This window comes from Anoplopoma fimbria, chromosome 15 (assembly GCF_027596085.1).
Source record: "Anoplopoma fimbria isolate UVic2021 breed Golden Eagle Sablefish chromosome 15, Afim_UVic_2022, whole genome shotgun sequence".
Lineage (NCBI taxonomy): Eukaryota > Metazoa > Chordata > Actinopteri > Perciformes > Anoplopomatidae > Anoplopoma > Anoplopoma fimbria.
Window position 1 is genome coordinate 22059859 of NC_072463.1, and position 21805 is coordinate 22081663.

At 44.4% G+C, this 21805-nt stretch overlaps 2 protein-coding genes across 4 annotated transcripts in view; one reads left to right on the forward strand and one right to left on the reverse strand.

Annotated features, from left to right (window-relative positions):
• kidins220a (kinase D-interacting substrate 220a) overlaps positions 1–17161 on the forward strand; it is a 44961-nt gene extending 27800 nt beyond the window's left edge. For all 3 annotated transcript variants that reach the window (XM_054613525.1, XM_054613526.1, XM_054613527.1), the window contains 8 exons: positions 4712–4890; positions 7849–8060; positions 8549–8665; positions 12562–12678; positions 12866–12964; positions 13817–14035; positions 14872–15093; positions 15485–17161. In XM_054613525.1, coding sequence (XP_054469500.1) covers positions 4712–4890; positions 7849–8060; positions 8549–8665; positions 12562–12678; positions 12866–12964; positions 13817–14035; positions 14872–15093; positions 15485–16396 — 2077 coding nt within the window. In that variant the 3' untranslated portion in view covers positions 16397–17161. The remainder of the gene's footprint in view (positions 1–4711; positions 4891–7848; positions 8061–8548; positions 8666–12561; positions 12679–12865; positions 12965–13816; positions 14036–14871; positions 15094–15484) is intronic.
• A 1240-nt stretch (positions 17162–18401) lies between these two features.
• id2a (inhibitor of DNA binding 2a) lies at positions 18402–20891 on the reverse strand. Its single transcript, XM_054613938.1, has 3 exons — positions 20409–20891; positions 19991–20052; positions 18402–19081 (listed from the first exon to the last, which is right to left on the reverse strand). Exons 1-2 carry the CDS (start codon positions 20760–20762, stop codon positions 19996–19998), a joined length of 411 nt encoding a protein of 136 aa, XP_054469913.1. The 5' UTR covers positions 20763–20891; the 3' UTR covers positions 18402–19081; positions 19991–19995.
• Positions 20892–21805: the final 914 nt, after the last annotated feature.

The window sequence follows — 21805 nt, forward strand, 5'->3', positions numbered from 1 at the left end:
AATCACCAAGCTGAGGTTTTAGTGTTTTACTATTTGTCGAGAATGAGGCCTTAGTTACTGTGAGGGGAGGGTTCAGTTAAGGTTTTTGCGGGTCTGGAACAAGGAGGCTCCGTTTCGGCGCTACACATGAGTTTAATCAACATTTCAGGGAACCACTGAGTCCTGAGCCCATCTCAAAGGAGAGGCCGCTCGCTCCGGAGCAGCTTGGTTTTTATCAGCCGGGTGTGTTTCCCATTAGCCTGCTTGTCTCTGTGGTTTGCTTTGGGATGCACAGGTCCAGCTCTGTACAAGAGAGTTTCAATTATTGGACTAAACTTTGCCACGAATGTATATGGAAAGCAGACGCTGCCACAAGTTGTCAGTTGGCACAGCCAAGACAAGAACGACAGAAAGTCAGAGACTCGGAGGTAAGCAGAGACAGAGGGTGTCCGCATTACTTGAAGGATTTGATTCAAATCAAGGATATTCGCCTGGATTTTAAGGAGACAAAGAACATGGCGTCATCTAAAGTGAAAACATATTTTTGCCCTCCCCCTCTGCTTTTGGGGTGGTGGAGGCTTTGGCAGCTTTCTAAGTAACAATAACCTCTCTCAGCATTGATGCTGTGAGTCCACGCGCCAGCTTGCTGCTCTATCCGCCCGTCCACTGTTTTCCCAGAGAGGGCCTCGCTGAGTTCATCCACACGCTTGGCAGACACTGTGCCAGCGACTCCGACCAAGAGAGGAATGTGCCGGACCCGGGTCTGGTTAACTTCTTCACCCACACACTGTTGTACCGGTCACACAGAGTCTGACACTGAAACTCTCGAGCTCCTCATACACAATGCGCACAGGCGTTTGTCTGTTCTGCAGGCATCTCTCTCTGTCTTTGGGCCCCTTTATGGAATTGTTTGGCAGCAAGACCACCTCTTTGTGGCATGTGCGTGCGCTATGTCGTCCGTAAGCACAGTGAGCAGCTGTAAGGCAAAGTCAAGTGGCACATTCATACTTTCAGCGCCCAAATAGCGGATAGAAGGGATAGAGAGATGAATTCTGCTCGTTCCCGTCAGCTGCAGCGTGTGGGAGGTTGAGAGGAGAAGAAAGGCTATGCTCCAGTCAGCTTTGGGACCTATTAGCATTTGGATAAGCTCAGAAAGCTCCCAGTGGCCGCGCCACACTGAGTGGTTGGGCCAAAGCGCCTGTACTGCTGCGGCTATAAGCTGGGTCCTGTCAATGGGCCCATTGTGCAGGAACGGCTGCCGGGCTGCCCGACGGCTTTTATCCTACTCGTCCTCGGTCTGCTTGAAAGTAGCACGCCGGTTTCCTTGGCGCTCCAACCCGAGCATCCATCTTGTCATTTGGCAACCGATTGCTGATAAGAATGGCTTTGTTCTTTTTGCCTGTATCGTCTGTTCACTCTAAGGATGACTAAGTCTGAAGTCATTTGTGTCAATTGCTTAATGCCAAGGCCAACATCTCATTAGTTAACTGCAAAGGATGTCATTTGAAGTGGTTAAACCTCATTGACCAACTTCTGTTGTCATGTAGTGGGTACTATTTGTTCTTTAACAGCATGCAGTTCAGCATGTTTGCCTGAATCACTCAAATAACCATCAGTTAGTTCGTCTGTATTTCAGTAATACTGACTTGTCTTTTCTTTTGGCTTTTATATAATTCTCTTCATTAAAACATCCATTGACGGTCTATGCTGTCTGATCTTCACCAATGATCTGTTTGGATGTAACTCAGTGATGGGTGTCCTTGATTTGTTCTTCTCACCAGCTTCCGGTTGTCTTTGGAAGATGCAGCTGTTTGTGCTACTGCATGTTGTACAACAGCAGGCCAGACAAAGCATGCATTGTTGCTAGCTTCTTGGATACCATTTTCGTTGGGCGATGTACATGAAGAAATTATTTCTATGCACGACTATAATAATAAAGAACGATGGATTAGTGAGTTTTAGTTTCATTATTATGGTCTGTTGTTAGTTTTGGCACATTACAACTGAACTGTGTGCACACACCATTTAGTAACGTTACATGGTCCTATAAAAAGATTCTTTAGAAAATATTAGGAGGATGTTCTCTATATAGCAAAGGGAAGTGCCCTGTTTGTGTGTGTTTGTGTGTATTTGTGTGTGTCACTGTGTGTTTGAGAGAGAGAGAGAGAGAGTGTGAGTCACTGGCTCCTGTTGGTCTGTGTCTGCAGACCCACAAATAAACAGCAGTAAGCCAGCTGGAAATGGGGAAAAGCAAGGGATCTCTGTCTGTATATGGGTTAATACAGTTCATGGGAATAGGAACCAAACACCCACATGTACTGTACATGTGTCTGCACATGCGCTCAAACACACACACACATACACACACAAACTCCACCCTTCATCTGTGCCTTTTGAATGCCCCATCTTCACTGCCCAGGTGTTCGCGGTAAACATTACACAATTGTTTTCTGTCGGCGTTGTTTGAATCAGCAGCCGTGCCGCTCGCTTTGTGTGTGTGGGTGTGGGTGTGTGTGTGTGGTGTGGGTGTCGGTGTGTGTGTGTGTGGGTAACATCTGTGCCTTCAGAGTCCCACTCATCCTCCCCAGCAGAGGTCACAGGAGAGGGGGTTCATCTGTGTGCCAACATGGAGCTTCCTTGACCTTTTGGGCCTTGTTAAAGGTTCTAGTGGAAGACAGACTGAGAGGGCTTTGTCCACTGGAGCCCAGCTGTGTGCCGCTGTGTCCTCCCTGCTCACAGTCTATTCTCTCTTCTTTCACTCTGTGTGTCTGGACTGGCAGTTGGGTGGGGATGGAGAGACCCACCTGGAGCTGGTCTGCTGATAAGAAAAATATAGATTTAGTGCCAATAATTTAGATTGCACTTGTGACACTCTATTGTACACGTTTGACTCTCTGAGGACCAGCTGGGCTTCCGTCCCTGTATTTCTTGCCAAACTTCTACATTTGGTCAGAGACATCCTGTAACCACAAGGTCACAGGTTCGAGCCCTGCAACAGCAGATGTGTCCATCACCAGCCATCTGTCCTGCCAAAATGTCCTTGAACAGAGGACTGGACCCCTACCTCTTCACTCACTGTTCGCAGTCTGGATATGAGTATCTGCTAAAAGCCTAAAATTGAAATGATGTAAATCATAACTGAGTGCAGTTTGGTGCTGCAGTCTTGTTTTGTCCACCATCACTGAGGTATGAGAGCCTCACTGGACTGGGCAGACGGTGAACATTTCTGCCAGTTTCTTAACTGGATTAGTTTATCTGATTGTTTGGATTATTAGCTAACAGTGTGCTGTGTTGAACCCTCGCCAGATGCTGACCTCACGCTGACTTAGCTAGCGTGCAGCAGCGCTGGTACTAATCATCCAATCAAGTCACAGAAAGGCCAGCCTGTGCTCACTCTCGAAAAAAAACAGATCAGGCCCAGGGAAAAACCCAACTCATCAGGCCGCTGTGTTCTCAGCAGAGCATACCAGTACACAGACTGGGTGATGAATGGGGAGGAGCGTGAGTTGAGGTTGAACTGGAAGGAGGGAAGGTTAAGTAGGATGCAGGGAGAGAAAAAGTATCCACTGAGAAAAATGATGAAGGGTTCAGATGAGTAATGGAGGCAGCGATGAGAAAAATGTCTGCTCCCTGCTGGAGTCGCCCTGTTCATCTGATAAGAGCGGCACATTCTGGTGATGAATGGTCAGTGTCACAAGTCACTCCGAGGAGTTTCATATGTTCATGTCTGATGACGGGATTAACGAGATGTAATGATTGCTCTGGGTTGTTGGTGTTTGGTTTTGTTGTTGCCTCGGCCGCATGTTACACTGTCCTTGATTAAACTGATATCTTTTTTTTTAACCTTGTGCAGCTGAAATTGAATTTCCTACTTCAACACTTCAGTATTCATTTTCAGTGTTCCTCCTTTCAGAGATGCTGTTGTCCCTTCTAAACAGCTGGTTTAAGCTTTAGATTGCATTGTACGGTGCCAGAGTTTGTGCAGTCTTGTAACGATTTTAAACTGAACACTGTGTCTATAAATTGTTTTGACATCTGACGTTCTTGATGTAATACAATGTTGTTTTCTGCAGTATAGACAGGAAACACTATATCACGCAGTAATGGAACAATCTCCAAACATGGTGTTTACTTTGGGGTCTGTGATAACAAACATCACGTTAACTGTAGCAGCGCATCATGAGGCGCTTCCGTCTGCTGCTTGCTAAATTACCCTGATTGTCATCTTCTCAGGTTTCCTCCTCTGCAGAGAAAAGATAACATCCCTCACTCTATCTGTCCTCAAACATCCCCCCTTTCACTATCGTGCCTTCTCTAAATCCAGTTATCTCTCTGCTCTCATGATGATGATGACCGTTGCATATCTCTACCATCTTAACAGTACCGCTTGCTATTTCCTCTTTTCTTTTTTCGTCAGAATGTGAGCCTTTGAGCTAGCAGTCAGAACTTAGTGTAAACTGACATGTTGACATATTTGTGTCATGTGCCAATAATACTTCGCACATTATTGCTTTGTCTTTTATAAGCATTTGGTTTTCCACAGTAAAGACTTGTAGAATTGAGTCATATATTAACTTGTTTTCTTGTTTTCCCCTCTACCAAAAAGTAATGTAATGCAAATCATTAAGATTATTATTTATAAATATCTATTATGTTTACTGGAGAGAGCAAAGCATCGTCACATAAACTCCTGCTAAATTAAAATCCTTCTCTTTTTCTTTTCCCCCTGAAGAATCTCCAAGAACATCCCCACCACAAAGGACGTAGAACCGCTGCTGGAGATTGATGGAGACATCCGCAGCTTTGAGGTCTTCCTGTCGTCCAGGACGCCCGTTCTCGCTGCTAGAGATGTTGAGATGTTCCTGCCCTGCACCGTCAACCTGGACCCCAAACTCAGGGAGATCATAGCAGGTTCATACACACTCAGTATTTGTAGAGTTGGTTGAAAATATAAAAAAAAGTAAAAACCAGCTTTAAAAAGTCTTTAAAGTTGGGCCACGATGTGCAGCCAGAGTAGCTTCAGTGCACCTTGGCATAGATTTCACAAGTCTCCAGGGCTCTGCTGCAGGGATTAACATTCTACCAAAAGATATTAACCTCATTTGGTGCTGTGATGATGGTGATGGAGAGTGGCGTCTAACACGTCACAGTGCATTTGTTTTTTTAAAGGGAGAGAGAAAGAGAGAGGGCTATGACATGCATCGAAGGTTTCACAGTTGAAATTGAACCTGAGACATTTAGGTTAAGAGGCATGCATAGTAACTATCAGGCTACTAAGGCGCTATCGAAATTTGTTTTATTTGGATGAGAAGTGGTGACTGCGTGGAACATTGCAATAATAAGATTGGTTTATTCTTGACCTTGGTAAGAGCAGTTTTGAAAAATTACAACCTCAATACAAATATCAACTCAATCGTTTTTCCTGAAGCTCTGAAGCATTAAGGTTGCTCCCATTATTCAGCCACAGATCGTTATCAGCCGACCTTCATTCTAAATAGTTTGTTGGGTAAAGGTCGATGAGCAGAGCCGATCAGATCATTCAAAACGAGCAAGACAAATAACACAATCATGTTAAGAATAGTTCAATAAATAATGCTACATGATAAAAACAAGGCCTCAAATAGACCCTGTGATTGGTCCCAAATATCCTATTCGGAGCACCCTTAGTAGTTATAGTCTTTTTTTTTAATTGACAATTAGCTTTACTGTTCATTTATCCTTACATGTTAGTATTTGACACCCTTAACCAGATAACTGAAGTTTTACACTGCATACAATCTGTTTGGTATACTTTATTTCAAGATAATGTTAATTTGTTTCATCAAAAAAATACATTTGAGTAAATAACTCATTCTTAAAGTTTCTTCAAGCCAGCCTGCACACACTTTTAATTTGTCATCATGATAAGGAGTATGTACACGTTTGTGTCTCTCTCTCTGTGTGTGTGTGTGTGTGTGTGTGTGTGTGTGTGTGTGTGCGTGTGCGTGTGTGCGTGAGAGAGAGAGGTTTATCGTACGGTTTTGTATTAGGTACATAAAAGGGTTGAGCATACAATAGCTTGGAGAAACAGGACTGTCCTCTACGTGATGGGTTGAATTCACTGCCAGCTCATTTGGGGTTCCATTACTCATAATATTGCAGCAGGGTCTGCTCTAAAATCACCCTCTGCAGGGGCTCTCAGAAACCCTCAGCCTGCTTCCCATTTCCAAACAATCAAATGTCGAGCAGATTTCTACTACAGCACTGCACGTCCGTCCGTCGTGGGAGAGGGATCCCCACTTCAGTAGCTCTTCCTAAGTTTTGGTCCATTATTTTCCGCTTGTTACAGGTGTTTTTTGTTTTGGGAGATTTCCTTATCTGATGCGAGGGTCGAAAATGACAGAGGGTGTCATATCGTAAAGCCCCCTGAGGTAAATTTGTAATTTGCGATATTGGGCTATATAAATAAAACTCTGGGATCAGGACAAAATTGTCACTCGCTGTCACCAATCTGCCTCCACATGCACCACATTTCACAGTTTGCAGTAATTGTGACGTAATAGTGCATCCGTATTAAACTGTAAGCCAGAGCGGCACTGTACTTTTGCTACCGTGCGTCAGTGTCCATTCAGCCTGTACAGGAGTGTCAATGACGCCAAGTGTGAAGCTGCTGCATCATAGTGTTATGAGACCGCAGACGACACTCACACACACAAAGTCTGTTCCATTGAGCTAAAGTTGAGTCATGGAGAGCGCAGCTGACCAAGCTCTACAACCAGACGTCCAGTCTGCGAGTCCAAAAGCAATCCTAAAAGTGTGTAGGCGTTTATATGTATCCTCAGAACATGTGTTTATTTATTTGTGTGTGTGTGTGTGTGCGCTCAAAAGTGTGTGGGTGCTTTCACCTCTACACGTGTCCCTGTGGAGCGGAAGGTAACCAGTGCTCCTACCCAGTCATCGCACTCCCTCCACCAGTCGGTGCTTAGTGCCCGGTGTCCTGTGGCCAGCCAGTGGGCAGTGCTGTCAGTGATACCCGCCCATGAGCCTGACTCACATCATAAGGCCCCCATTGTGTTCGCAGGCTGGATTGGGTCTCACTCAGCGTGTCATTCAGCAGCCACTTGTATAACCAGGAGACATTCTGGTGCCTGCTTCTGTTTCTGGTTCTTACTTTCATGCCAGCCACACAGAGACACTCTGTTCTGTCTCCAAGCTTATTTAACTTTAATTTGGGAGGTTTCACCAAAGCTCCCTCCTCAGCGCCTACTCGACTCCTTTCGTAGTCAAATTGATCCATGGGGAAACAATTGTGGAAAAGTTTCTTATGCGATAGTGTCTATGAGTTCACATGGTCTGCTTTGTTTACATGGGTAACATTTATTTTGTCAGGGACAGCAAAGACGTCACTGTGCGGGCGTATCGTTTGGAAAAGACAGAATATCAGCGCGCATGCTGGTTTGTGAAAACAAAAACGGAGTAATAGAAATCAAAGTGAGAACAGAATTCACAGTTGAAGATTGTTGTTATTGTAACATCTGCGCTCGTTTCCTCTCCAGCATTTTGTTGTTTGATTGTCTTCTATTTTGGATGAGAAGAACATGTTCAGGAACAAGCGTCTTGTTGTATTCCCTGCAGTGATCCAAGAATCAAGGAATTTTGATGTCAATTGTTTGATTTCTTTATTTTATTTTTTCTCTCTCTGTGGATTCACAACTGTCCAAACTCTCTCGAGATGATGAAATAAAACTAAATTACTGATGCGTGGGTGGATCTGAAAGATCTTTGTAGTCCTAGCCAAGACATGATCATCGGCATCACAGATAAACACTTCCTTTTCTCCCCCCCTCTCTCTTGTCCTTTTTCCCCCCCTCTGGCTCTGTCCTCTCTTAGATGTGCGAGCGGCCAGGGAGCAGATGCACATGGGAGGAGTGACCTATCCCACGCTGCCCATGCAAGAGGCAGTGCCCCGTCCACAGTCGGGCTATGGCCAGCCCCCTGCCGCCTGCTCCCCAGCGGGCTCCTTCACCGGATCTCTGCCTCCTCAGCCTCACAGTGCCTACTTCAGTGGGATGACTGGCCCTCAGCACCCCTTTTACAACCGGGTGAGACAGGAAAGAGACTTATGTGTACATTATCAGTCCTCTACCTTAAACTTAGAGGTCCATCAGGTTTCTGTGTTTATGTAAAAAAAGTAAGTGAAAACAATCTTTTTGATGATCTAAAAATAAACAAAGTGGATAAAATTGGAATTGCTGGCCACTATCTAACAGCAACAGAAGTGACACCCATTTGTCCCCACAACAACACTGTTATTAAAAAGGCCCTTACTAAATTTAAATGCTCAGTTCTCTGCATGTTATCATAATGCAGCTCTGTATTTGGCAGTTAAACCTGAAAAAACTGTTCAGTAAACAGGTCGTTGACCATATTACCCAGTTTTTAAATACCCTGCACCTCATTTACTGAGAAAAGGTGAGTAAGTTATCAATAGAGTCTTTTTCACTTCTGCAATTTTGTTTGTGTGTGCCTGGACTCCCTCATATGATTTTTTTTTTATTTTTTTTTACCTCCCTCCTTTTCCCCCTCATAGCCTTATTTCCCCCATCATGTGTATCACCTGCCACGGCCTTTCTCCCACCATGTCCCCTCATCCTCGCGCCCCTCCATTAAACCACATGGTCAACATAAGGACAACACCAACGGACTTGTAAGTAAAGTAAAGTATTAGAGCCATCTGACGTGTGCCTCTATCTCACACTGAATGATTACACCCGCAAATAGACTAGTAGTGGTAGTAGTAGTATTTGTATAATGCAACAAAATTGATTCTGAGATTGAAAGTTGAATTCATTGGTCCTGCTCTCATGGCTCTCTGTTTCCTGTTTGTAACTCACTGTTTCTAAACAGTACCAGTTAAGGGAGATCTTCCATTTGTATTTATATAACTTACAAAGAAATAAAGTGAATAGTGCTATTATGTGGAACAATAATATTGCTATGCTATTTTATAATATGCTATGTTTAATATGCGATCATGTCCATTCTGTTGTCCTACAACATGAATTTGTAACCTCTGTTTTTTTCTTTTTTTTTTTACACTTCCTGTTTTTTTTACACTTCCTATTTTCTCCTTCCCCTTATCTCCATTTCCTTAGTGTGATGTAATTTGTTTTACCTTTACATTTTACCTACTGATGTTTTCAATATCACCCTGTTTTCCTTAACCAACCACTGTCCAAGGGTCTCATTTATAAAACAGCTCAAAGGATCCATTCTAAATATTTAGGTACATACAAATGAGGAAATAGAAATCTGATTCCAAAAGTTTCCTTTTATGAATTCCCCCGTCAAGTTTGTCTTTATAGATCACAACTTTTTGTGCGGGTAGTGGCGTACGCCTCTTTCAAGCCCCGTTCAGTTTGCGAACCTGGAGTAAAGCAGTGAAAGCGTATTCCATAAATTTAACCTTCACTAGCCTTTCTCTCTACACAATCCTTGTCTCCGTTCTGTGCCCATGTCAGGATGTTATTGCAGAGGATGTCAGAGAAGGCCTCCCCTCCTGTCCCTCTGAGCCCACCATGGTAACATGTAGTTACAGTTGTGGAGCCATGCGGATATGCAAATATGCCACCAGTCCTTCATTATCTGCACGTCGACGAACCTCATTTGTCATTTCTTGTGTTGACTGCATAACATGCACGCATATATGTTTTGCAAACTACCTATTTTGTTGCTGTGGTTTACAAAAGAAGAGATAACTAATATAGACTGTCACATTCGCTGCAGAATGCTTACATTACATACGGCATCCGGTGCAACGATGAACGCCCGCTTACCATCAAGAGAGGTGGATTTTCTCACAAGCTTCAACATATGTAAATATAACATGCTGAATGGAGTTCACTCTGATGTTGGCGCAGTAGCCGCTCACATTCTCTTATAAATGGACTTAAAAGCGTCGTTAACACACTTCAGGAAAACATTGAGTTGAACAGACTGAAACTCGGATATTCAGACATTTTAAGAGTGAGCAGCCACTATTAGAACAATTTGATGATAACACCACTCAGGAGATTTCTGCACCACAAAGCCACTTATCAGGGCGCTGCCAGAAAGCATTTAGAGGAGCCGTTTGAAAGATTTAAATACAGATTACTATGTAATGTTCTCTCCATTCTCCGTCTGTATTTTTGTGTCTTTAAATTTTTTTGCTTCAATCTTCCTCTTTTTCTTTAAACCTCCATCCCTGTCATTTTTTATTTCCTCATATCTTCCCTTGTGCTTTTGTTTCCTTTCCTCCTTAGTATAAATTTCCTCATTTCATCCCATTCTGATTTTTCTATGTATATTAGCCCATCTTATCCCTTTTTTGGTTCACACTTGATCTCTTTGTGTGGTGCTCACATGTGCCTGTATTTCTGCAAATCTGTGAATGTGGACGTACACGCACACTCGCACATTTATGCGTGTCTTTGGATATAGCCCAGTGTAATTGCTTCGCTGATATAAGTGTGAGTATGGATTCCTCGGGCTGCCGGGATTATCATCAGAGCAACTGTTGGGGCTGGCAACACACACACACACACACACACACACACACACACACACACACACACACACACACACACACACACACACACACACACACTGACAATGAGCCCAGTGCTGGTGGAGCTTATCTCCTTACCAAGACGCTTCCTCCCTCACAGAGCTCTGTTTCCTCTTCCCCATCCTTCTGCCCAGCCCTCAGCTCAGCCCAGCTGTAATTACAGTCTTATCACACACACACACTGGGAGGGTTCACACAAACACAGGCAGACACACCCGCAGACATATACGCTTTCGCTCACGTTCTTAGAACAGGCGTTTGCAGTCTGAATCGAGGAGTCTTATTCAAGGCCTTCCCTGAATTGAAACTTCTGCTTTTTTTTTTCCTGCGCAGAGTGAGAGATGTCTCTTTTTCTTTCTGGGTCTTTCTCGCCGTCTCCGTCTCTGTCTCATCCGCAATCCTTTCTGTCTGCAAAGATTATGACTGCAAAAGCCTGCTGACTCCGGCAAAAAAGCCAAAATGTCCTTGTGTAATTATTCTACTTCCTATAGCCTCATCTTTTCCATTCTGACATGCAGCTACTGTAAAGGAGCCGTCTCCACTCCTGCTGTGAAACAGATAGATGTCTGTCTGTCTGCTCTGTTGTCTATGTCTCTCCTGGCCCCTGATGATGAGTTCAACATGTGTGCTGGTCTGTCTGTCTATTTCTGCCTCGGCACCCCTCCCCTCTCCTGTTTCACAGGTACAGCTCCTGCTTCACAATGTTATAAATGTCTGTTCGTATTTTTGTCTGACTATTTGTCCGTCTGCTTCCTTTTTGTCTCCTTTTCAAGCATTTAAAGTCGCTGCCTTACAAATTAAAGCAGGTACAGCTCCGCTTTCATGGCTACTTTCATCTCTGCATCCAACCCTTTTCTCCATCATCCATGTACCTCTACCTCATTTCTAACACACTAGTTCAGTACTACCAAGCATGCTGTAGAAGGAGATACTATAAACTCATCACTTGGAAGTAAATGCAGAACACAACTTCACGTCCTGTGGTAGTTCAGTAGATTCACTAACAGTTTCATTCTAGAGTAAATCCACTACTGAGTGGACATGAACAGTAGCTAAAGTCCCAGAGTGCCAGTCTTCATCCTCTTGCCCACCGCTACAGAAAATTGGCACCTACTATTGTGTACTGTATTGTGTGAGCTTCTTGTTTTGTTTTTTTTGTCCAACAACTACACAGTCGGACTAAGCTCCGCTCCTCTCTCCCTCGAAACCAGAAACAAAGCCAGGGGGCTTAGTCTGAAGCCATGTCTTAATGGTGTTAATAGCCGAGAGAGAGTAGAGATGACGAGGGAGGGAGGGATGGTGGGAGAGAGAAACAGAGGGATGGGAAAGAGAGAGGGAAGGAATGCGAGAGGAAGGAAGGAGGGAGGGAGGGAAGGAAGGAAGGAAGGAAGGAACAAGAGTGAGGGTTCAAGACAAGCAGAACCAGAGGGGGAGAGGGGCGAGTGAAGAAAGGGAGGGGAGCGGGTGGAGGAGGGTGAATGAGGTTTGTTTAGTTTGTGTGCCAGCGGGTGGCATGTTGGCTGTCTGTGAGGCCTCAGACAACATCAACAGGCCACCGGTATTGGGCACATAAAGCCTCGTAGCTGCTTCAGTGTGGCTCGGCTCAACAGCAACCCACAGACTTACAGACTCCATCCCTTAAGTGTTGTGCACACACTTTATGTGCTTATATATACGCCGAGAAAAAGAATAAGAGCAGGTAACAGTGGATCTGGATAGGTCTGCAGCTTTGTTTACTTTGACACTTACACTGTGTGACTGATAGAGAGAATTACTGTGTGGGATTGTGGTTTTGCACCTCTGTGTGCTTCACAGTAACAGGCCTGCACGTCTCCTTGCCAGAAATTGCTGCTCGTTTTGCTCTTATCAATGTGTTAGGAGTGATGAGTTGGTCTAACAGAGTGTGCGAGTTTGCCCTGGTAACAATAACTCACAAAAACACTCTGAATATAGTTGTTTATATTCTTATTTTGTGTGTGTGTGTGTGTGTGTAGGTCTCCCCTGCGGTCCTGCTTAGCTCAATGAACACAGATGCCGTGTGTGAGCGTCTCAGACAGCTGGATGGAATCGACCCCAGCATGCTGCCTCAGTACACATCCACCATCAAGAAGGTACTCCTGTCAATAACATTCAAAACCAGATCTATTTAGTAATACTCTCTCAGATAATTACTGTATGTTTTCTGGTTGTGTAGCTTTTTTCCTCATGCATCTCCTCCTGCGATGCCTCCTTATTGGATTGTGATGTTTTTGTAGCCTGATGCAACAAACCAGTCAGTCCCTTCCCTGTCCATTGCAGGCTAACATAAATGGTAGAGTGCTGTCTCAGTGCAACCTGGATGAGCTGAAGAAAGAGATGGAGATGAACTTCGGCGACTGGCAGCTCTTCAGGGGAACGGTGAGACTCGATTCCTCAAGTGGTCTCTTTACTCCCCTCACAGCCTGGTTTAATACTGTTGCTATTGGCATCTATATAGATATAGATGTGATAGATAGATAGATAGATAGATAGATATATATATAGTGTTTCTTTTTTGTTTGTTGTTTCATATCAAGTATACTAGCGAGATATAAGGGATAAAGAAATCATCAGTCCACCAACAACAATATCTTAACTCTTTAATTACTCTAGAGTCAAGGCCTGAAATAGATTCACAATTGCACACACACTCCTCCCTCTGTGACACTCCGCAGACACTCCTCCTGTTGATATACGTCAGTCCAAAAATAAGCAAGACAACATCCCATAATAGGACATCTTGTCTCCAAGATATTGGGATGGAGATTTCATAATCCGTATTACGAGAAGGGCGCTAGTCGGTCAGCCAGGAGTCCAGTCGGCTGAGCCGTGGCTGAAATCACTTACACATGTAGGCGGCTCCGCTTCATCAGATGTCTGTCTGTGCTCCTAATACCAAACCAGAGCCCTGGATTGGTCGTGATTTACCAGAGATCCAATGTGGAGCTCATGTAGGAGCAGCTGGAAAGTGCGGTGGCCTTACAGCTCCGTACGCTCTCCAGTGTTGTTGTTGCCAGGTCGCAGCCGGCACAGACATCTGGATCAAGATGGCTGACTGATATCTGGATGAAGGGATGTTTTGTCTGGGAAAAGGGGGGACAGCTACCATCTACTTGGGCAACAGCTCACTCTCACAAGCACTTTTTTGTTGTTCAAAACATGTTTTGTGTCCTGTAACAAAAGTCAAATGGCGTGTTGATCTGAAAAAATCAATTGCATTGTCTTTCCCAGGTGATGGAACTACGTCACACTGAAACCCAGGCTCTGCTTCAAGATGAGTCCCGAGCTGCTAGCGAGCAGGACAGCAGCTTGCACCACGGGGAGCCCAGCAGACGCTCAGGGGGGGCCCAGCATGAAGCGGCAGCCTTCAGCCTGAATCTCAGCTTTGAGGAGCTCAGCGGAGCGGGGCTGGAGGAACCTCCGAGACACAGCAACAACTCACACTGGCCGGTCAGTCCTCCTGTCAGGAGCTAAGTGTAAACGTACCACAACAGCAGAGAGGATCAGACAGACGTATGTGTGTCTATGCACATTATACTAACCAATAGAAACAAGCTAAGACATAAAAGGCCTTAACATTGCTGGGGTAAGCATAAGTGTGAGTGTGTAACCCAAATCGCAAATGGAATCGCACGGCCACACACACACACACACACGCACACGCACACACACACATCAAACTGTCACATGGCCACAAGTCGGCTGCATCAGCCAGTGTTTTGTTGACCTCACTGGTTTCTCATTAATGTGGTTTCGAGTGAGAAAAAGAGCTCGGCAGATGAAGCTTATGGAGCTTTTAAACATGGCAGAATTAAAAATACACTAACACACACTGCAGCACACCAAAAGGTGTCAAGGGGCCCCCTGTTCTTTTTTTTTATTTTCACCTTCCCCATTCCTAATTTGCAAATCTCTGAGACATGAGCAAACACTCACACGTAGACAGCTGGCTCTGCTGCTATTTTATGATCTCACTTTGTGATCTTTTTCAAATTCACATCATCTCTACACTGAAAACACACCACAGCTTTCATTGCCACTCCATCTGCGTCCTTTGCCAGATACTTCTTTACTGTATCTCATGCTCATGTTCTGAATATTTCATTGGTTACTAATGCAATTATAGAATCTTTTATGTGCCACATTTCTCTATTTATGATATTCAGATGTCAGTTCAGGTTCTCAGCCCACAACCATACAGCAGTTCCTTTTAACATGAATATATATTACTCAACAAACTCACGTGGATGTTTGCACACCAGTCCAACTGTTTCTCATCTCGTCAGGTGGCAAATCTCCACACCTCAAGCATGTCCAGCCTCAACTCTCAGGAATCCTCAAATGACATCTGCAAGCTGACAGACAAGCAGCAGGCTGAGTATCATGATGCCTACAGGGAGTACATCTCTCAGATGGCGCAGGTGGAGATGTCCGGCGGTGCTGGGGAGAGGCCCGTGCAGCCCCACCCTGGACAGTTCCTTCAGGCTGCCGGCTCAGAGGACAAAGGGGTGGGTGGACAGTCACGAGTACACTGTTGAGATTTTGCCATTGCATCACTGACAGCATAAATTGAGCTCCCACGGTCTGATTACAGTGGTGACTATTGTCATTAACTGTGTTGACGTAGTTTCTGAGGCTGTTTGTTATGTCTTTCTTAAACTTGTGTTTTTAAAAGTTCAACTCCTCAGGCCTGTGCAACAGCGAATGTCTTATTCTGAGCTGGGAAGGGAGAGAGATCTCTGCTTCTTAAATTTCTAAATCATTTGCTTATAGTCTTTGTTTATCTTGGCACATTAGGGAGGGACGGGAATCCCCTCTTCAGAGGCCTCTCTTGGCCAATAGCACAAGATACTCTACATATTCATGTTCTTGTCATTGAATCCTCTTCCCTCTCCTCAGGCCAAGGAAGGAGCTGACCAAGACAGCCGCAAGTCCTTCACCAAGAGAGGCTCCAAGCCTAGCGATGCCACAGACTTCCCCTCAGGGACCGATGCCCAGCCTCTAGACCCCATCAGTGAAGAGGATGAGAAGCTGGACCACAGCTCGTTATCCAGGATTCCAGGCTCACGGAAGGTAGGCAGGTCATTCTACCACAAGCTGCCCAGCGATGAAGACTCCGGCCCGGAGGAGTCGGACAACACCACACCTCTCCTCCGCAAAGAGGGTAGAGCTGGTGCCTCGTCCTCCCACAGCGGCTCCCAGCCCACTGGGCTCCTGACCAAGCCTGGCTTCCTCACCGAAATCCTCCTGGATAAGAAGGACTCGTCGGACTCAGGGATGCGCTCCAGTGACAGCTCCTCAGACCGCTCTCTAGAGGAGGCTGAAGGAGACGCCGACGGAGAGAGAGATGCACTGAAGCCCAGCCTGATTGAACTGGAGCTGGAGGGTCTGGTGAAGAAGAGAGGCCTCCTCCCCAGCAGCCTCAGCGGCCTGCAGGACACGGCGGTGGCCCGCATGTCCATCTGCTCCGAGGCTCCGTCCGAGGCCAGCCTCATGGCCAGCAGCCCAGACGAAGGGTGGCCATCTAGCGAGGTCAGCAACCTCAACTGCACCACCAGCATCAGCACCCTGAATAACAATGCAAACAGGCCTGACGACACCACCAACACTAACACCAACAACAGCCATCAGCAGGCGGTTAACATCACAGGCACGGATTCCACCACCTCCTCCTCCTCCAGCATCAACGTCTCGCCAGCTGTCATTATCACCCCCGGCAGCAGCAGCACTGCCAACACCACAACTGCAGCTATCCACAACCAGAACCTGCGCACCATCAGCCTGGGAGACGAGACGGAGAGTGTCCTCTGAGAAGCTGGTCGTTAGTCCGGAAAAAAAGCCACGTAGACTGTTGTTGTTGTTGATGATGTTGCTGGTGAAGTTATTAGACTGTTAGTGATGTGACGTGTTCCAAAGAATTAGAGTAGATATGTGTTTTACTGTTGGGAAGGAAATGTGTTGTTGTGAATCAAGAGTCGTGCAATTTAAAGTTTTACTTAGTTGGTTTCGTAAAAGACCAAAAAAAATTACAAATCTAAAGACTCATTAATAACTACAATTGGAAGTTAACGATACCAAAAAAAACTTCAGTCAGGTCAAATTGACATTGCCAAGAGTGATTTCTTTCTTGTGTGAATATGGTGATGTTGTGAAAATAATCTAGTCAAGTCTAGTAGTCTAGGGATGAAATGTTACATGTTGTGGACATTATACGTTACAAAAAAAAAAAAAAAGAGGTGTTTATCAGGAAATGTAGTCACGAATGGAAAAGCTACGTGTTACTGGGGACTTTTGTCTCTGAAGTGTTTGGTGGTGAGAATAATTAAAATAGATGGCAGTGTAGACAGTGGTGTAGTGTGTATTGTTGGCAGTTTCTGTGATGGAAGAAGTGCATGCACTCGTCTCCAAAGTGGCGATGTCTTTTCCATAGTTCCATGTGAAAAGGCGTTCACTTCAATAAACATTTTGTATTGTGGACCCTTGAAATGTAGTCTCATGTTTTCTGTTCTTTTCTTTACGCAGGGACATAAGCTGTTTGTAGAGAGACGCCTCAGTGGAACGGGTAAAGCTTGTGAGTTTACCAGAATGTTGTAAACTAACAGTCCTCTCTACACACATTTAATATTCAACCTAAACGCAGTACAGAAGAGCAGACAGGGACAATGCAGGAGGGCGTCACTGACTGCGCCTACTTCCTCCGATAGATGGCGCACTGTCCATACAAACGTGCTGCAGGCTGGCGTCACTGCCGCTGCCTGTCAGTCTTTAAAGCCACTGAAGGGAACCAGCACAGCGCAGTGACTCCTCCGAGGAAGGGTTTCAGGTACTTTCGCAAATTCACTGTAAAGCAGTGAAAAGTCCGTATATGATAATCACATTTATCATGTAAAGAGTTGAGGTTTTTTGGGTTTTTCACACGTTAATGAAGGAAGATCTCATAAAGTGCTCCCTGGGGTACAATCGTCAAATAGCTTGGCGGCTCTGTGGTGTGAAAATATGTGAGAAGCCATGCTGTATTTCAGGAAGGAGATGATTGACAGCTGGGGTTTTATTAGCCTGTCATTTAAACCTTCAAAACACAAACACACTGCTGTAAACCACATTTGGGACATTTAAGAGTTTTTAGTTGGTCACTAATTGAATATTTGTTAGAATCTGAATTATACAAGCAGTACATCCCATCATATTCTGGCTCACTGTGTTCACAGACTACCTGGTTATTTGGACGCAGGAACCAGCAGCAGCTCTACTTTAATGTTTCTGGCTAATAAAGTCAAACATTGGACACTAAAGCTGGGTTTTTGTTTTTTAAACTGAGAGAATACCGGAATGCAACAAAGTCCAAGGCAAATACATGTTTAAATATGAGGAGGAATTACTTCTCTGATAAGTGAGATATTACTTTTTGAATCCGTTACGCATAAATGGCCCAGTTTCAACCTAAGTTAAATTTCCATAATTTTCCAGTTTTTTGTTGTTTTGTCACAACGGCCTACAGCCCAGTGCTTTACTGCTCAGCCTGTCACGCTGAATCATTTAATCCTGTTTACACTACATAGCATGTGAGAAAGTAAAAGTGCAGTAAATAAGCTTTTATGCACCGTGTTTTAGACCATTACAGGTCACATACTGCAGGTCGGTGAGGACTCTGGAAACTGTACATACATGTCCTTATAGTTCTAGAATAAGTCAGCTTGGAAACGGGGTTTTACGCACTGGTTTGACGTCTTCTGAACCAGTAATACCAGCACTGGTACCAGCACTGGTACCAGCACTGAATTCTCACGCTCCCCCCCCCAAATGAAACATGGTCAAGTTGCGTTTTTGATTTATTTTGTATAAAAAAGGTACAATTTACATTACTTTTATAAAAAGTTTCAGCATAATTAAGTACAACATTACACTTTTGCAGAAGTTTCAAATTCCTGCAACTATACAAGATAAACTCCCGACAGGAGTTCACAAGGTTTCATTCTTTTACTTTTTTACTTTTTTTTTTTTTAAACAACGTCCAGTCCTTCATGTGCCAACAATTCTGACAAGACAAGACTAAACTTTTTACAGTAACTAACCAAGTTGTCTTTTCTATTCACGTTCCCACCTCCGCAAAAAAAGCGAAGACAAGGAGAGGGACAGGGGTGTGTGTGGGGGGGAAATAATCCTTGTGACAATAATCTCGTTTTTCCTCCCACTCTCCTTCCATTTCCAGAAAGGACCCACAAATAAAAATAAAAAAAAGTCTTAAGTTAAATAATAATGAAGTGTCCATACAGAAAACACATCACATTAGATTGTCCCATAATAAGCAAAAGTCTCTTGATTTCAGCGTCAGCAGAAAAAAGAAAACAAATCCAGGCCTGGAGGACAGAGGTTGGAGGAGGAGGAGGAGGAGGAGGAGGAGGAGGAGAGGGGGATGGGGGAGAAAGTCCTGCTCCCCAGGTCCTGTGTGTGTGTGTGTGTGTGTGTGTGTGTGTTTTTTGCGTCTTGACCAAACACCTGCAAAAGATTGAGAAAAAGAGAGGCGTGTTTAGAAAATGCAAACAGGGCAGAGATCCGGACAGACTGGCGCCAGGGAGGAAGCCGCAGTTTTTAACATTTAACCAAACACTCCCAATACTAAGCAAACCCTGCACTCCAGATGTACACAGAGAGAGAGGAGAGAGAGAGTACACACACACACACACACACACACACACACACACACACACACACACACACACACACACACACACACACACACACACACACACACACACACACACACACACAGACACACTTTTCGCACAACTTCAGCCTACAATCTGGGGAAGAATCAGCGTAATTGCCGCTCAGCTGGCGCCTACCCACTTCTTGTACCAATTATGTGCAGACATCGTAGTAGCAGTAATCCAAACAGCCATTATTTTTCCTGTTGCAGATGCTCTTCATTATAGACACGAGAGGGTATAATACAACCCTGACTGCTACTTATATACAGTCACACAAGCAGCCTGGAGACAAATGTTCTTCCATTTCAACAAAAAAAACAAATAAGAAAGACACAGCAGATGAGTCACAGAATGATTCTATCAAAGCTTCACCTTGCTGAGTTTACAGTCCTGCTTTTATCTTTTTGTTAGAGATAAAGGCTCTGCAACAGAATTTGGAAAAAATTTAAATATATGATCAAATTTGGATTCAAGTTAAGTCAACTGTCTGCTCCTTATCATAACGGATCCCCAGCCATGCAGCATTCTCATGCAACAACACAAAAAAAACATACTGGGACCATTACAGGCAACCACATTAGCAGGGGAACAAATGCATTGGTGACTGGTAATTCTAGTCCCATTCTGCTCCAGCAGACTGGGAGACAGGCTGTAGCGGAGCCTGGGAGCCCCGGACAGAATGCAGCAGCCTACTTACCCGCTTTAACGATGCAGAGTCCGGCTGTCATCTGTCATCAGCTCTGATGGCAACTCCGGGGACTGAAAACAAACAAACAAACACACCAAATGTTCATCTTTTTTATCCAAACCAAGTGTCTAGTGATGCACACACACACACACACACACACATGCACACACACACATGCATGCACACACACACCACTGCTATGTAGTTCCTCATCTCCTGTTGTACAAAAGAAAAAAAAAAAAAAAACATGCCATTTTCTTTTTTTCCCCCAACAAGCCATTTTGTGCGAGTTACGCATAGGCTACAAAGGCGCACTGGTTATGCGCACAAATGGAAAAACACCACTATCTATACATCATCCACAACACCACCAGGCTTATTGCTCCACTTCCATTCTCACTCCCCTTGGTTTTCTGGTGTAATTTACCTGTAATGACAGGATGCTGATGTCTGTGTTGAGGGTGGTCAGGGGGGTCCTGGACGCAGCCTGCCCCGGCCGAGCAGGGTGATGCAGGCTGGTTAGTGCGACACTGGAGTCCAGCGCAATCTGCAGGTCCAGGATGTAGTCGATGACATGCTGCAGGATTTCCATCTTGCTGACGTTCTTGTTCTGGGGGATGCTGGGCACCAGCTCCTTCAGCTTGGAGTAGCAGTCGTTCATGTTGTACAGCAGGCTGAGCGGGTCGTCCACCGGGGTCTTGCTCCGAGAGATTCCCAAGGAGTGCTCCGATAGATTGGCGTTGTTTTTCCGGAAGGACCGCACTGGGCTTATTGCTTTCATGTTTTATAATCAGTGTTGAGTTAGTCGATTGAGGTTGTTTTTCTTTCTTCCCGATATCTCTTCTTTAAGGATCCTGTTTTTTTTTTTTGTTGTTTTTTTGCCAGACGATCAGCGATCAGACTAGAAAAGCAAGCTGTCAGTGTGCTTTATATAGGCAGCGGGCAGGGGCATGCAACGTGGGCGGGTCTAACGCTGTGATTGGTCGAGTCGAATGTGTCACTCAACGCCGTTTGGCTCCGCTATTGGCTGCTCACGCTCAAACCCCGCCCCTTCTCCGTCGTGTTACCAGTGGCAACGCATGTTGTAGGCGGGACCCAGAGGGATCCTCAGCAGCTCCGGTGGGCAATTTGGGAAAATGAAGCTCTTACCTGTTTGTGATCAGGAGAATTAATGATTCGCATGGCTGTTAATTGATATGGACAAAGTGCAAGCACGTCCCAAAACCCTGTGCCGACACCATTTAAATATGTCTAGTTTTTGTGATGAAGATCAAGCAGAATATGTGGGAAATAATATTCCAATTCAGAATAAAACTGATTTTAATGCATGAACAGCAGAGCACCAGGTTATGTCTGATAAGCTGTCTCACTCATTCTGCAAACATTAAGTATTTTTTTTTTTTTTTTTTTTGTGTATTATTATTATTATATTCCTTTATTAATTCAAGTGTTGCAGCAGCTCAACTACACAGACAATAAATACACATACTATACAACTACACAGACAATAAATACACATACTATACAACTACACAGACAATAAATACACATACTATACAACTACACAGACTACACAGACAATAAATACACATACTATACAACTACACAGACAATAAATACACATACTATACAACTACACAGACAATAAATACACATACTATACAACAAAATAAAGATAGAACAGGAATAAAAATGTACATGTATATCCACATTGGGGGGCATGAGAAAATCAAACATCTGAAGATATAGCACATGTGGTAAAACTTAAACACGTATATATAGGATTTAGAAATTGACACACTATAATAATGACTATATTTCATT

What these genes read in the sequence shown, in the direction of transcription:
- id2a (XM_054613938.1), bottom strand. Translation starts at nt 20,762, where the DNA reads ATGAAAGCAATAAGCCCAGTGCGGTCCTTCCGGAAAAACAACGCCAAT. An exon ending in TCAGCATCCTGTCATTACAG is followed by an intron (nt 20,053 to 20,408) that starts GTAAATTACACC and finishes GTTTGTTTTCAG; the next exon opens with TCCCCGGAGTTGCCATCAGA.